This window comes from Lytechinus variegatus, chromosome 2 (genome assembly GCF_018143015.1).
Source record: "Lytechinus variegatus isolate NC3 chromosome 2, Lvar_3.0, whole genome shotgun sequence".
In the NCBI taxonomy this organism is placed as follows: domain Eukaryota; kingdom Metazoa; phylum Echinodermata; class Echinoidea; order Temnopleuroida; family Toxopneustidae; genus Lytechinus; species Lytechinus variegatus.
The window spans coordinates 46649050-46662733 of record NC_054741.1 but is presented as its reverse complement, the minus strand read 5'-3'; the positions used below and the strand labels follow the sequence as shown (position 1 = coordinate 46662733).

General features: G+C 38.5%; 1 protein-coding gene across 2 annotated transcripts in view; it reads left to right on the top strand.

Annotated features, from left to right (window-relative positions):
- The window catches only part of LOC121408168 (eIF-2-alpha kinase activator GCN1-like), a 41218-nt gene that overhangs the window by 14130 nt on the left and 13404 nt on the right, over window positions 1-13684 (top strand). For both annotated transcript variants that reach the window (XR_005969010.1, XM_041599520.1), the window contains exons 20-39: window positions 276-398; window positions 1102-1300; window positions 2173-2534; window positions 2986-3210; window positions 3498-3625; window positions 3923-4112; window positions 4618-4854; window positions 5151-5345; window positions 5826-6072; window positions 6697-6818; window positions 7519-7633; window positions 8056-8235; window positions 8394-8614; window positions 9184-9391; window positions 9776-9972; window positions 10576-10833; window positions 10999-11214; window positions 11586-11750; window positions 12449-12563; window positions 13499-13638. Coding sequence is in view for 1 of the 2 variants with exons in the window: in XM_041599520.1 (XP_041455454.1) it covers window positions 276-398; window positions 1102-1300; window positions 2173-2534; window positions 2986-3210; window positions 3498-3625; window positions 3923-4112; window positions 4618-4854; window positions 5151-5345; window positions 5826-6072; window positions 6697-6818; window positions 7519-7633; window positions 8056-8235; window positions 8394-8614; window positions 9184-9391; window positions 9776-9972; window positions 10576-10833; window positions 10999-11214; window positions 11586-11750; window positions 12449-12563; window positions 13499-13638 (3843 nt within the window). In the remaining variant the exon portion in view is untranslated. The remainder of the gene's footprint in view (window positions 1-275; window positions 399-1101; window positions 1301-2172; window positions 2535-2985; window positions 3211-3497; window positions 3626-3922; window positions 4113-4617; window positions 4855-5150; window positions 5346-5825; window positions 6073-6696; window positions 6819-7518; window positions 7634-8055; window positions 8236-8393; window positions 8615-9183; window positions 9392-9775; window positions 9973-10575; window positions 10834-10998; window positions 11215-11585; window positions 11751-12448; window positions 12564-13498; window positions 13639-13684) is intronic.

Here is a 13684-nt window from a genome sequence, read left to right as displayed (position 1 = left end):
GTTGATTTTGTGACATCATAGACGAGAAGCTTCTCCATAGTAGTCATAACATTCTTATTCACCAACTTTCACCAATATTTTTCCATAATTTTTCTGCTTTTATTAAAACCCACCTATCAGTGTGAACTTCCCCTTTAAATGGCAGTAGAATTATCTCAATTAAAAATTTGAACTTTGAAGCTTCCAAATTGAAACTTTTTAGATGTATAGAAATACAAATTAGTGCTGAAGTATGAAATTGATTGTGCTTTGCTAATTTTGGTTTGTCATAATAGGAGATTGAGAGAGAGCGAGCCAAGAAGGGTATCAAGACAGAAGTCAAACTGACCAAAAAGCAGGAAGAGGCCAAGAAACTACAGCTAGCCAAGGAGAGGGATATCAGGAAGAAACTACAGGAGGTATGATAGCATTTTGATTAAAACTTGGATTAATTTCAACTTGTAAATCTTGTTTCAACTATTGGGTAAATTAATATTTCAATAAGTTTTTAATTTGTCATGCAGGGAGAGGGAATTTTTATTTATGGATTTCCATTTCAGATAGCCTGATCATAATTTTTTTGTGTGTACATACAGACATTGATTTCGCATTCACATTATGATATTGATTCCAAGGCCAATGATATGTTTTTTGAAAGGGCTTTAGATATGTTGCCTTCATGGTCTTTCAAGCTGTCACGTTACAAAGGAATTATCACATATCTGAAAAGGCTTGAAAGATCAGATAAAATATTGGGTAATAGTCAATACATTACCAATGCAGATAATATTGCAATGAATTTATATAATACTCTGAAAAAAATGGAAATGAGTAAGTTTCTTCATTCGTGTTCCCATTAAAAATAATACTTGTTTTTTGTACATTTTTTCCCCATTTTTTTTTTTCCATTATTACTTTATGTCATGAACTGCCGACACCACAATAATTTGAAAGCATTGCAACTTCTCATATGAACTAGAAAACACATTATAGGGAGATGGACGTTCATACTTATATGGAATTGCCTTTTGAAGAAAGGGACAGACTAAATGTAAGATACTTTGAAGTGTGATGCCACAATGGGGTTTGTATAATCTTTCACTATATCTTCTTCTTTTTTAGCTGAATGACGAGATTGAGCCTGCAGCCAAGCTCCTAGTGGCTGCCATCAAAGGCAACCCTTATGGCCTGAGGAAACACATTCCTACTCTCATCAATAACCTCTTCACGCTCTCAGATTCACCCATCGCTTCCCGGTACCTGGCTGAGGTCTACCTAGCCCTTGCTGATTGTGCCTTTGAGGCTGACCAGAGAACTCTAGGTGAGGGCCAGTTTTTGTTTTTCTTCTTCTCGGAGGGTTGTTTCACAAAAATTTAAGGGTGATATAAATTCACACTTAAATTCCCAGTTGTGGATGGTGTAATAAGATGCATCAGCCTGTTGGTCAGACCATGCTCAGGAGATGCATGCTTGTCCAGTGTCATTTTCATCTATGCGTAACTTTAAGTCACACTTCAATCTTTGTGAAACACCACCCAGATGTATGCCATTAACCTTTTGTGAGTGAATATTGAAAAGTTGCACAGTTGCTCGATAAGATGTACAGTGTGTTGAACTTAAACGCCAGTTGTGGGAACAATTTCCTAATACATTTGAACAGAATACATTTAAATGACCATCCAAAGCTTTGTTTCTAAATAAAGAATCAGCCAAATGATTTAGGTAGAATTTTTTTTTGAAAATACCAAATGACTATAGTCTTCCCTCAAGCAATAAATATATATGTGTGTTATGGATATTGTTGATCTTTAGTATGTTTGCGTTTCAGCTTAGATTTCATGATTTTATGAAGCTAGATTGACATAAATGTAATGAATTCAGATCTGTGATATTGGTTACAATCATCCTTGACTTTCTAAAGTTGCTTGCTGCAACGACTGGAGTTTTGCTTTAATTAATTTGAAATTAATTCAGTGAGTAATATGAGACAGGTATTGCCATTTCTTACTTATTTTTGCTCAAGATTTTACCATACTTAGCACATTGTCAATTATACATAAACCAGTAACATTGACATGGAAACATAAGCCGCAATGGAACATTGAATATTGGCAGAACACTTGTGATCAAGGAATCCAATCTATTCCTGAGTCTGTAATAGAAGCTCTCTGCTTTTTAACCCTTATCTATCAGGTGACATAGTCTCATACTGCACTCTGCGCCTGAGCAAACCAGCTTGCTCCATCCCTGACAAGTGGTGTCAGATGAAGCTCTCATCCATGGTGACCGTCACCATCCAAAAACTCCATGGTGGGAGGGATGACATTGAGCAGGATGGAGATGATGATGATGATGACTACCTCCTGACAAGCTCTGCTACTGTGTTCCCGGCACCCTCGTTTGCATATTTCTTCCGCCTACTCCACCAGGTTCTGTATGACGGTGGAACGGTCGTGAAGAAGGATGAGAAGATAGTAGAGAAGGCGCTGTCTATTCTCTCATCTCATTGCAATCTGAAGAGTGATATGGATGATGAAAGCGATGAAATTGATGAGGTACTAGGATGATTAAGCTAACAGATAACTCCTTACCTATTGATAATGCTGATGAAGATATGAAATATACAGATGTGTATGATCTCTTACTAGGCATTCAGTGGGGACCTAGTCAATATTCAACTGCTTGAGTGATCTGACTGCTCATTGTAAGAATCTCCCCAGTGAGTGAAGATCAGGGATTTTTTTTTCCAGTACTAATTTTATTAGCTCACCGGCTAAAATTTTATACATTGTATTTCAGTTTACATTAGAACTTATGGGAATTTCAGGGGCTTTCAAAAAAGTTTTCTAGGGCCTTTTGGCACATTTCGGAAGGATTTTGGGGATGAATTGTCTTCTTTTCCCTGGTGAAGAGTGTACATTGTGCTAGCAAGCCACAATCCGCTGAGTGGGCTAAAAATAATTGGAACAAACATAATGAACTTTTCCTAACCTCTTCTCTTACCAGAGAGGACCAGAGCTTCTACCACGCCACAAGATGCTATCCCTCCTCTTCCGACTGATCGGTATCGGAGGGGTCCAACAGCAGAGGGTTGCTTCCGATGCGGTGGTGGAGCTATGCCGTAGTGCCAGTGGAGATATGGGATGTGCCGTGGCGGAAACCGATGAGATTGATGTCATTCTCCAAGCCATGACCAGCCCTGTGCTGGAAGTCAGGGTAGCTGCTCTCAAGGTGAGCTCTTAAGGTGCCTGTGACACTAAACTTAATGATTGATCCTATGTTTGTACTGATGAGATTGATGTCATTCTGTGAGCCATGACTAACCTTGTGCTGGAAGTCAGGGTAGCTGCTTTAAAAGTGAGTTCATCCTTTCTGTTCCTGTGTCTATTCACAAAATCAACCCTCATCAAGAAAAAAGCCACCCCTTGGAAAAACATCTGATGTATGCAGTTGCTAAATATTTAGATCATAACATTGTTCCCTTGCTATCCTTTGGACTCTTTTCTTGTCTTTGAAAGGGCCTTCGAGAGCTGCTGCTGATCCTCCCACCTCAGGATTCGGAAGAACCTCAGGGGATGAGAATTGCTCAGAGGATCTGGTGTGCTAGGAAAGATTTTGAGATCGAAGTGCGGACGTTAGCAGACGAGTAAGAAAATATGATTTGTACATTATTGTAATGACTATTACAGGCTTATGATGAAGAATGGGAATGTTCTCAAGAATATTGAATGCTACAATAGAATTTAGTTGAGCATCCATATTCCGGTAAGTTATTAAGTGCAATTTTTTCTGCACACAAGGTAGATGAGGGTTGGGATGCCTCACTCTGCCTCAGTGCTCTTTTATTTTTTCTAAATAATGTCAGGAATATACCAATTACTCATAATATAATACTAATTAGGGTGAAATTCATGGTTTCCTCACTCCCATGTTGAATCTGTAGAGTTTGGACAGATGGTAACTTCACTGGTTCTCCGGAGCTGTGTACAATGCTTCTTGATGATGTCATCCACGATGTAGCTGTCATCAGACAGAGCAGTGCTGCTGCTCTCTCCGCCATCTTGGCCGAGAATCCTGATGAATTGGATAAGGTCATGGATGTCCTTTTCAAGAAATATCAAGAAAAACTTGTGGCAAGTAGAATCATTATTTTCATTGCCATTATTGTTGTAAATATACATTTAGTACTCTTTGAGATACGCCTGTGTAGATTCTGATCCCTTCTAGAAATAATCTCATCTGCAGCTGTTTTATCAAGGTGAAGTTATATGACCTAATAATCAAATTTAGCATAGACAGGAAGAGATCACATAAAATGAGTTCAGATTTTTTTTTTATATTTCTAATGATCAGATTAAACAAACATTCACATCTTTGAAATTATATTCATGTGTTTCCTGAGTTCTTTATCAAATATAGGTGAATCTGCTTCAGTCAGATCTCTTGGAACCAAAGAAATCTGTTTGACTAAAATGAAATTTAAATTGGAAGATGTAAATATACTTTTCATGTTCTAGTCTGAAAAAAATGACATTGGGCAATTATTGACTTACATAAGGCCAAATTTTGCAGGCTTAACTGTATTGTATTGTTCAGCGCATGCTTGGTATCATTATATTTACTTCTTCAATTCTTTAGATTCCTCCCCCAGTCTTGGACACCCTTGGCAGGGTTATCGCTGAGTCTCCACCAGACCAGTACGAGGCACGCTGCGGCATTGCCATGGCCCTATCGGAGATTGCCCCTCACCTGCTGATGCGTCATGTTCCAGAGCTCTTCAGGTTTCTGGTGCCCAAAGGCCTAGGGGATCGTAACGCCGAGGTCCAGAAAGAGATGCTCAATGCTGGCATGGCGGCCATCATCCAACAAGGAAAGGTAAGAATGTTGAAGGCTTGTTGGGAAGGTCTGAATAATGTTTAAGCTGTCATTATGGGGAAGGGTTTATAAGAGGTGTCTTAAGGTCAAAGTTTGAAAAGTTATGAAATTGTATGTCGTAAAAATGGCTTGTTCTTGTAACACATTTAAATTTAATTTGACATTTTAGGTTCAAACCTTGCTCCAGTACATTGACTGATAGAGATCACAACAGGTATGGTGTATGTTTGTCAATTTTGCACCCCAACTAAGTGAAATCCACAGTGATATGCTTAATCTTTTTTATGTCATTGCAGCCAAACGTTGGGACACTTCTTCCTGTCTTTGAGAAGTTCATGGATGAAGCACCAGACTCGTCATCTTATGACACTGTCCGACAGAGCGTCATTATTCTCATGGGATCTCTAGCCCGCCATCTTGAGAAAGATGACCCCAAAGTCAAACCCATTGTCGGAAAACTGATTGAAGCGCTAAGCACACCTTCACAGCCGGTAAGTTATAGGGTTGAATGATTTATTGATCAGGTTATACTCAAGGTGAATGATAAGACACCAGTCTTTCGTCATTTATTGTGTTGCACCTGCTTTGCTCTGTGAACCCAAATTCCACTGAAAACCAATATGGAGAAGTGTTTTTTTTTTATCTCTGATGCATAGTTTTTTTTTTTAATCCAACATATTGTACTTTTATTTCAGTCTATAAACTACATTACTAATTGACATGAATTATATTGGATCGGTTGGGGGAAAATTGATCTTGCATGCTTGAGAATTTTCAGGTTACCTGTTTATGGTACCTTAATTCTGAGAGCAATTTTACTTATCTTATACTTCTCATGTTTTGTTTATCAAACCCGAGTACTAACCTGAGCTAAGGTATTATTCATTGTTTATGTTAAGAATAATAGTGATAGTGTTTGAAGATATTAAAACTTGTATATTATCTGAGGATTTTTACAAAATTTTGAACAGGTCCAAGAAGCAGTAGCCAACTGTCTTCCACCCTTAGTCCCAGCCATTAAGACCGATGCACCAGGAATTGTCCAAGAACTATTGCGTCTACTGCTAGAATCTGAGAACTACGGTGAGAGGAAGGGTGCAGCGTATGGCCTGGCTGGCATGGTGAAGGGACTAGGTATCTTGTCTCTGAAGCAGCTTGAGATCATGTCAACGTTGCAGAGTGCCATCCAGGATAAGAAGAACTTCAGGAAGAGAGAAGGTAGGAGATATAGGCCTTGTTGTTTTCATGGAGTGATGTATGATCTTAAATCAGGGACAGGTCATGTATGTGGAGAGTGGTTGTAAGTTGCTGACACTTCGTAGATCACTGAGAAACACTAGAAAGAGCTATATGTAAGATAAGGTAACCTGCTCTTTAATGGACTCAAGATCTGGGTGTTTCATAATGCTCTTTGTAAATTATGTATGACTTTACACATGACCGCAACAGGTTCTTAGGTGCCAAATCAGCAACAAAATTATTAAGCAAAGATATTTTGCAAAGGAATAATTAACCTCATTAAAGGGTCACCAACTCTGTGTAAAGTCATGCATAAACATCTTTATGAAATGACCCCAAGGAATGTTTGAATGTGTTTTTATCATTCCAAAGAAACTGTTTGTTCTATATGATGAGGAATTTCTCATTATTATTATTATTATTTCTCATTATTCTTCCTAAATTATTCAATAAAACTGTATTCATTTTTCACTGTACAGGTATAAATGAGAGCATGAAAATATTAACTTTGGGACCATTTCCTGGGAGCAATGCCTGATGTTTCCCAAGTCAATCCCTATTGAATTGCCATACATTTCTTTCTTTGTATCCTTCTGTGTACAGGAGCCTTATTTGCCTTTGAGATGTTATGTAGCATGCTTGGTCGTCTCTTTGAACCTTATGTTGTTCATGTTATCCCTCATCTACTTCTCTGCTTTGGGGATGGTAACGCGTATGTCAGGGAAGTAAGTATCACTCCTTGAACCTTGTGTGAATGTCAAAGTTGAAATTTGTGGCCATTGTATTATACCAAATTCTATTGGTATTCATATTGATGTCGTAACGATTGTACAGTCTGCTTTAATTTTTAGCAAAGTCAGCTTTTACTCTGAATTAAAGGCTTGCAATTGATCAAAATGTTTATTGTAGTGTTATTAAAGTTATTTTGAACCGCGACTGAAATCATTCTATGTATATAAATTTTCAGCAATTATTCTAAAACTTAGTAGTATATCAGTTGTCAGGGCTTTGGTGGCCTTTGTAGACTTCATAGATATTTTGTATTCGGTTTTGAATGATGATCAGTAGAATTTGACTTTAACTAGTAAATGAAACCATGATGAGAAGAGAAATTATTTAAGATGGACGGCCATGTGTTGAGAAGGGAAGATTATGAATTCATGAAAAATTTATGGGATCTGGAAGACGAAAGCAAACAAGGAAAATGAAGACCAAAGATTTTGTGGAAAGGTGCAGTGAAAAAAATTAAGCAGGTTTGTGGAGGATGCTCAAGGCAGAACAAAGTGAAGGAGAGAGTGCCATCATGGCGCGCAAGACAGTAACTCTTCCAAAGGGAAATTGATGACCGATATAAACAAATGATGTTGAATTCGGACCAAGTAAAATTGCTCTGCTTTGATTGGACTTCACCATTCTTGGTTTCAGGCTACCGATGATACATCCAGAGCTGTGATGAGCAAACTGAGCGGGCATGGTGTTAAACTAGTCCTACCATCACTCCTTGCAGCATTAGAAGAAGATTCCTGGAGAACTAAAGCAGGTTAGTCATACGAGTTTATAGAAAGTCTCCTGATAATTTTAGGATAACTCTTGGATGATTCTAGGAAAACTCCTGGGTGATTTGGGGATAAGTTCTTGATAATTCTAGGATACTCCTGGATGATTCTATTAAAACTAGGCAATTCTACAATAACTCCTTGATGATTCTAGGGTAACTTCTGGATAATTCTAGGATAACTCCTGGATGATTCTAGGAAAACTAGACAATTCTACGATAACTCCTTGATGATTCTAGGGTAACTTCTGGATAATTCTAGGATAACTCCTGGATGATTCTAAATAACTCCTTTGTGATTCTAGGATAACTCCCTGGTGATTGTAGGATAACTATTTGGTGATTCTAGGAAAACTTGTCGGTGATTTTGGGATAACTCCCGATTGATTCTATTATTAATTTTGTAGGATCCGTTGAGCTCCTTGGTAACATGGCATACTGTGCTCCGAAGCAGCTCTCATCGTGTCTACCAAGCATTGTCCCCAAGCTTACTGAGGTCTTGACAGACTCACATGCTAAGGTCCAGAAGACTGGAGCCCAGGCTCTCAAACAAATCGGCAGCGTCATTCGCAATCCTGAGATTCAGGGTAAGTTGTCATTTTAAAGTGATCCAATTACTTTGTGAAATATGAACTGTATGACCATTCATGCATTTTGTTGTGAATGAGATGATTCACACTGGAGCATTAATTAATGTGATCACCAGTTGTCATATACCATTTACTATTGTCTTTTTGTAACACAGCTATTGTACCAAACCTTCTTGAGGCACTGTCTGACCCATCCCGTCAAACGGCCAGCTGTCTCAAGACTCTCCTGGACACCAAGTTTGTCCACTTCATCGATGCACCATCACTTGCTCTCATCATGCCAGTAGTTCAAAGGTCATTCCAGGACAGGTCAACGGAGACCAAGAAGATGGCATGCCAGATCATTGGGAATATGTACTCCCTGACTGACCAAAAGGTGGGTTTTTATCAAGTTCTATCCTCTTAGCATGAGATATGTTACGTATTTTGGTGTGGTTGTGGTGAACGGTGTCTATATGATATTGATAGGACTACTTATTATTACCCTCAGTAAGGCCATATTGCACTTGCTTGTATATTGGGTAGTGTGATCTCAGCTTGGTCAGTGTTTCTGATGAACCCCTGGCATATGTCCAATTCATACAATGATTATTCCAAATCAAGCACTCTGACAAGTAAAGATGGGATATGGCAGGATGTTCTTATACATTGGAATAGATCTCTGCAGGGAATATTACGAAGAGGAAAATAAAGCAAAATGTTATCCCATCCATTTTTGCATTTGCAGTAGCTTGCAAAGAAGTATTTATATTGCTGCTAAAATGCCTTACCCAGTATTTAAATAATGTTAAATCATCTGGCTCTCTACCTTCTGGGAAGTTGTTACCCTGTTAACACCCATCATAATTCTGCATTAGGTCATGTATAATAACACATAATTTGAAGCTCACTAGTTTAAGAAAGATAATTTCTACAATGATATTGCTCATATTTTTTACTCTGCAGGACCTTGCTCCGTACCTTCCCTCAGTGATGCCCGGGCTGAAGTCTTCTCTGCTTGATCCTGTACCTGAAGTGAGGAGGGTTTCGGCCAGAGCCCTGGGGGCCATGGTCAAAGGGATGGGTGAAAGTAGTTTTGATGATCTGCTGCCTTGGTTGATGGAGAAGCTCACCTCGGAACAGAACTCTGTGGATCGGTCAGGAGCAGCACAGGGTAAGAATTGAAGGAAGGGGGAAAATGCGTTTGAGAGGAGCAAAAGGGAAATTGAGGGGTCAGGGGACTATTAAGATTGGCAAAGGAGAAGGGAAGAACTGGGGCCCTTTGCAGAAATAGTTATGTTAAAATGCAACTGAAAATATCAGAAGCCAGTTCTCATTACATACTAATGTAAAATACGGTTTTTTATAATAATTTGAGGAGATGCATTGATTGAAACTTTTTTTCTCTAATGAAAAGAAGTAAGCAGAAGGTGGATGGGACAGAGAAGAGAAGGGACATCTAGGGTACCTGGTTGTCTGTAGCTATGCATTTTACAATAAAGTCAAATCTGTTTACATGAATATGACAAGTTTCCCCTTTTTTACAATCCAATTTCAGGTCTCAGTGAAGTAATAGCAGGAATGGGCCTCCAGAAACTAGAGAAGTTCATGCCTGACCTTGTCAAGACTGCAGAAGCTCCTGACATAGCATCACACATCAGGGATGGTTACATCATGATGTTCATCTATCTTCCTGGAACGTTTGGAGACAAGTTTGCTCCCTTCGTTGGACCCATCATCTCACCCCTTCTCATGGTGAGTGTTAATTCTTGGTCATTTTATGAAATTGTGTGATTTACTATACAGCACTTTACTTGCTGATATCATTTCATCAAATTGCTATTTTTTGACCTGACTGGAATAGCAACTGGTAAATAGTGCTTGACAGAAGGCTTACTGAAACAGTGTGTTTGATATGCTATGATAACAGTTTTATACAATGTTTGTGATTGTGTGAGTGCCATTTGGTGTGAGTTTTTATTTTTTCAAACGAGTCCTCCAAGTTTTCTTACAATTATGATATCCAACTGTTTTCTCCATTTGATAATTTGAGATTGGAAGGTACAGGGTAATGATAATATACTTTGTAACGGGCAGTGAAGTAGATAAGTCATTACAGTCGTCTAGATACTGCAAACTATAAATGGATTATGAAGGCAGTCGGTAGTCCAAAGTTTTAAATGTGGTTTTGTTCTCCAAAGGGTTATTCAATGCATCCTCCTTCCTTAACCCAACTCTCCTACTCTCCTCCATGTGCTTCCCAGTCTTCTCTGAACATCACCTATTTGAACCACCTATGAAATATTGTTTTAGAGATTTAATGTTGATGGAATTACTATTTTCTCCTCCACGATACAGGCCTTGGCCGATGAAAGCGAGTATGTCCGAGATACTGCCCTTCGTGCCGGTCAGCGCATCATCAACCTCTATGCCGAGACGGCCGTCAACGTCTTCCTCCCGGAGCTGGAGAAAGGTTTGTTTGATGATAACTGGAGGATAAGATACAGTTCCGTTCAGCTTCTGGGTGATCTGCTCTACCGAATCTCTGGTGTCACTGGCAAGATGACAACTGTTGGTGATGAAGATGATAACTTTGGCACAGAACATTCCACTAAGGTAAGCATCCATGCTTCCTAAAATTTACATTATAATGATCTTGATCTAGAAGTAACATACAAGAAGTAAATTATAATTATAACACATTTTGAACTAGTGGAAGACAGATAAGTACTTCTGGATTCGAAAGTGTGACTGCATTGTCTGGTTCTTTTTTTCCATCAGGCTATCATCAACATCCTTGGAGCAGAGAGGAGGAACCGTGTCCTGGCTGGTCTCTACATGGGACGATCGGACACGGCCCTCATGGTCCGCCAAGCAGCTCTTCACGTCTGGAAGGTGGTGGTCGTCAATACCCCAAGAACTCTCAAAGACATCCTTTCGACCCTCTTCACCCTTCTTCTAGGATGTCTGGCCAGCACCAGCTATGACAAGAGACAGGTCAGTGATGCTCTTCAGGTTGTAACAGAACAACCCAGATATGATTCCCACATGAAAATCTCTTGGTGTCCAGAGGAGAGCTTTCTGGAGAGCAATTCTCCCTAATAGATACCTTGCCAGAGTAAGAGCTCTTGACAACTTGAGATGTCCTTGGGGAATAGTCCAAAACCATATTTTTGTGTAACCATTATATTGTCCTATTAGGGCATCGATACACATGCTCTGGTGAAAATATAATGTTAACTCATTGTAAACCTTCAGTTCTCTATAAAGAATTCCATATTTGTACATTAAAGTGGCATTTCACAACAGTTGCAATGTTGTTTATTTATCGTGCCCGACATTTAGTTGTTAATTATCACTCTTGACAGGTTGCCGCACGGACGTTGGGTGATCTAGTCCGCAAGCTAGGTGACCGTGTCTTGCCAGAGATGATCCCAGTCTTAGAGAAGGGTCTGGACTCGACGCAGAGTGACCAGAGACAAGGTGTCTGTATTGGTTTGAGTGAAATCATCAGCTCTACAAGCAGAGAACAGGTTTGTCAGATGCTTCATCCTAGAGATGGTGTTGCAAGAATCTTATGTGTAATAAATTGCAAATCTGTAATTTATAGATCAATTTTCAGTATAGCACATCAGGGTCCCAGAATATTGCCGATGTGAAAAAAAATTCTGATTGGATCCTGGACAATGTTTTGAACGAAATATACATACAACGATCTTTTTTTTTTGCAGGAGTTTCTGCATTTATTGTAAAGTCAAAATAAATTTTACAATACATAAAACATAATTGTAATATGACATGAAAGTACATTGTAATGTGACAGATTTATAGTAGTATCATAACAAAATTTAGACATGAATACAATAAGGATGACAAAGTAATGAAAAAAAAAAATGCAGTGGCACACTATATAAGCAAAAAAATGCTTGAGCAATAGCAATTGGCAATCTTGATTGGCAATTGATTGCAATTGTGTTACAGTATCCAATTTAGACATGCCTTCATAAGAAAATCAGGGAGTGGCTGTAATAAGTAAATGTCTTTCTTGCTTCTGACTCACATCCACTTTATGTATTATTGTGTTGTTTTAATTGTGTTATTTAAAATATCTTTTAATTTGATTATTTATGTATTTAATGTATGTGTTTTTGTTTGTTGTGTGTTTAAGAGATGTGAAACAAATGAATTTGAATCTTTTACAACAAATCAATCTTTGCCTTCACTTCTATAGGTTCTGACATATGTTGAGAGTCTGGTGACAACAGTGAAGAGAGCATTGTGTGATCCGTTGCTTGAAGTCAGAGAGGCTGCTGCAAGGACATTTGACAGTCTTCATAGTTCTATTGGTAAAACCAAATAATGTTTTAATATATTATATCTGGAAAAAATCACTTTCAGGGGATACTTTTTATAGCCTTCATAGTTTTGTTGGTAACAAAAAATATATTGTTCATATTTTATTATTTGGAATACATCTTATGAAACTTCACTGCTAAATTAAGATGCATTTCGCAGGCAAAGAGGGTCGAAAATACTTTTGAAAAGGGAAGAGTGTATCCCCTGCAGGAAACTTACACCAGCTCAAAAAGTTGTTCTAATGTTTTAGAATAACAATATGGAACCTTATATCAGGCATTTTTTCCAAGAGTCTGTCCCACGCCTTTACCAGGATCCCACTCTGCATCTTTGACTGCAGCTTTCCCACATTCCCTATTTTGTCTATACTTAAATGGGAAGATAAGTGAGGGATACCTCTCAGTGCATTCATGCAACTGCATATCATCTTTTGTTTTACACTGAACTCATACAACCGCATTATTTTCAAACCCACTAAACACAAGAGAATAATACCTGGTATTTTCTCATCAAGAAATCTACCCAGTGTGAAAGCAAAATAATTTTAGTATCCCTGAAAGAATATACCCGCTATTTAGTTATTACTCTTAAAGGACAAAACAATCTTAGCTTAGATTTTCCAAGGTCGCAGGTATTTTTGCAGTCTGAAAGCAAATTAGAACTTCTATCCCATCTTAGTGAGTACGTAGGGAGAAGGCATGGTAGGGTGCTTGGGATGGTAGCTAGCTTTATAGTTAGTGAATTTGAAAGCATGTGTGATATCTACCACTCAGATCATACTGCACATGCTCATGACTTCAAGAACTCGCCCCAAATGTTTCTAGTTCAGATGACTTGAAGCAATTTGCCTGGAAGGAAATATTGATAACCTTAGTAGTAAGATTATGCAGTTTTGCATGTAATCTTGATCTTGTTCCTTTGATAGGTCACAAGGCTCTTGAAGAGATATTACCGGAACTTCTCTCAAAGTTGACTGATGAGGAGAAAGGGGAGTTTGCATTGGATGGGCTCAAACAGGTCATGGCAGTCAAGAATAGAGTTGTCCTACCATTCCTTATACCAAAAGTAAGTTAAAGGTGTCTGTTAAAAGTTTTTTTGGTTGGTTGTTGAT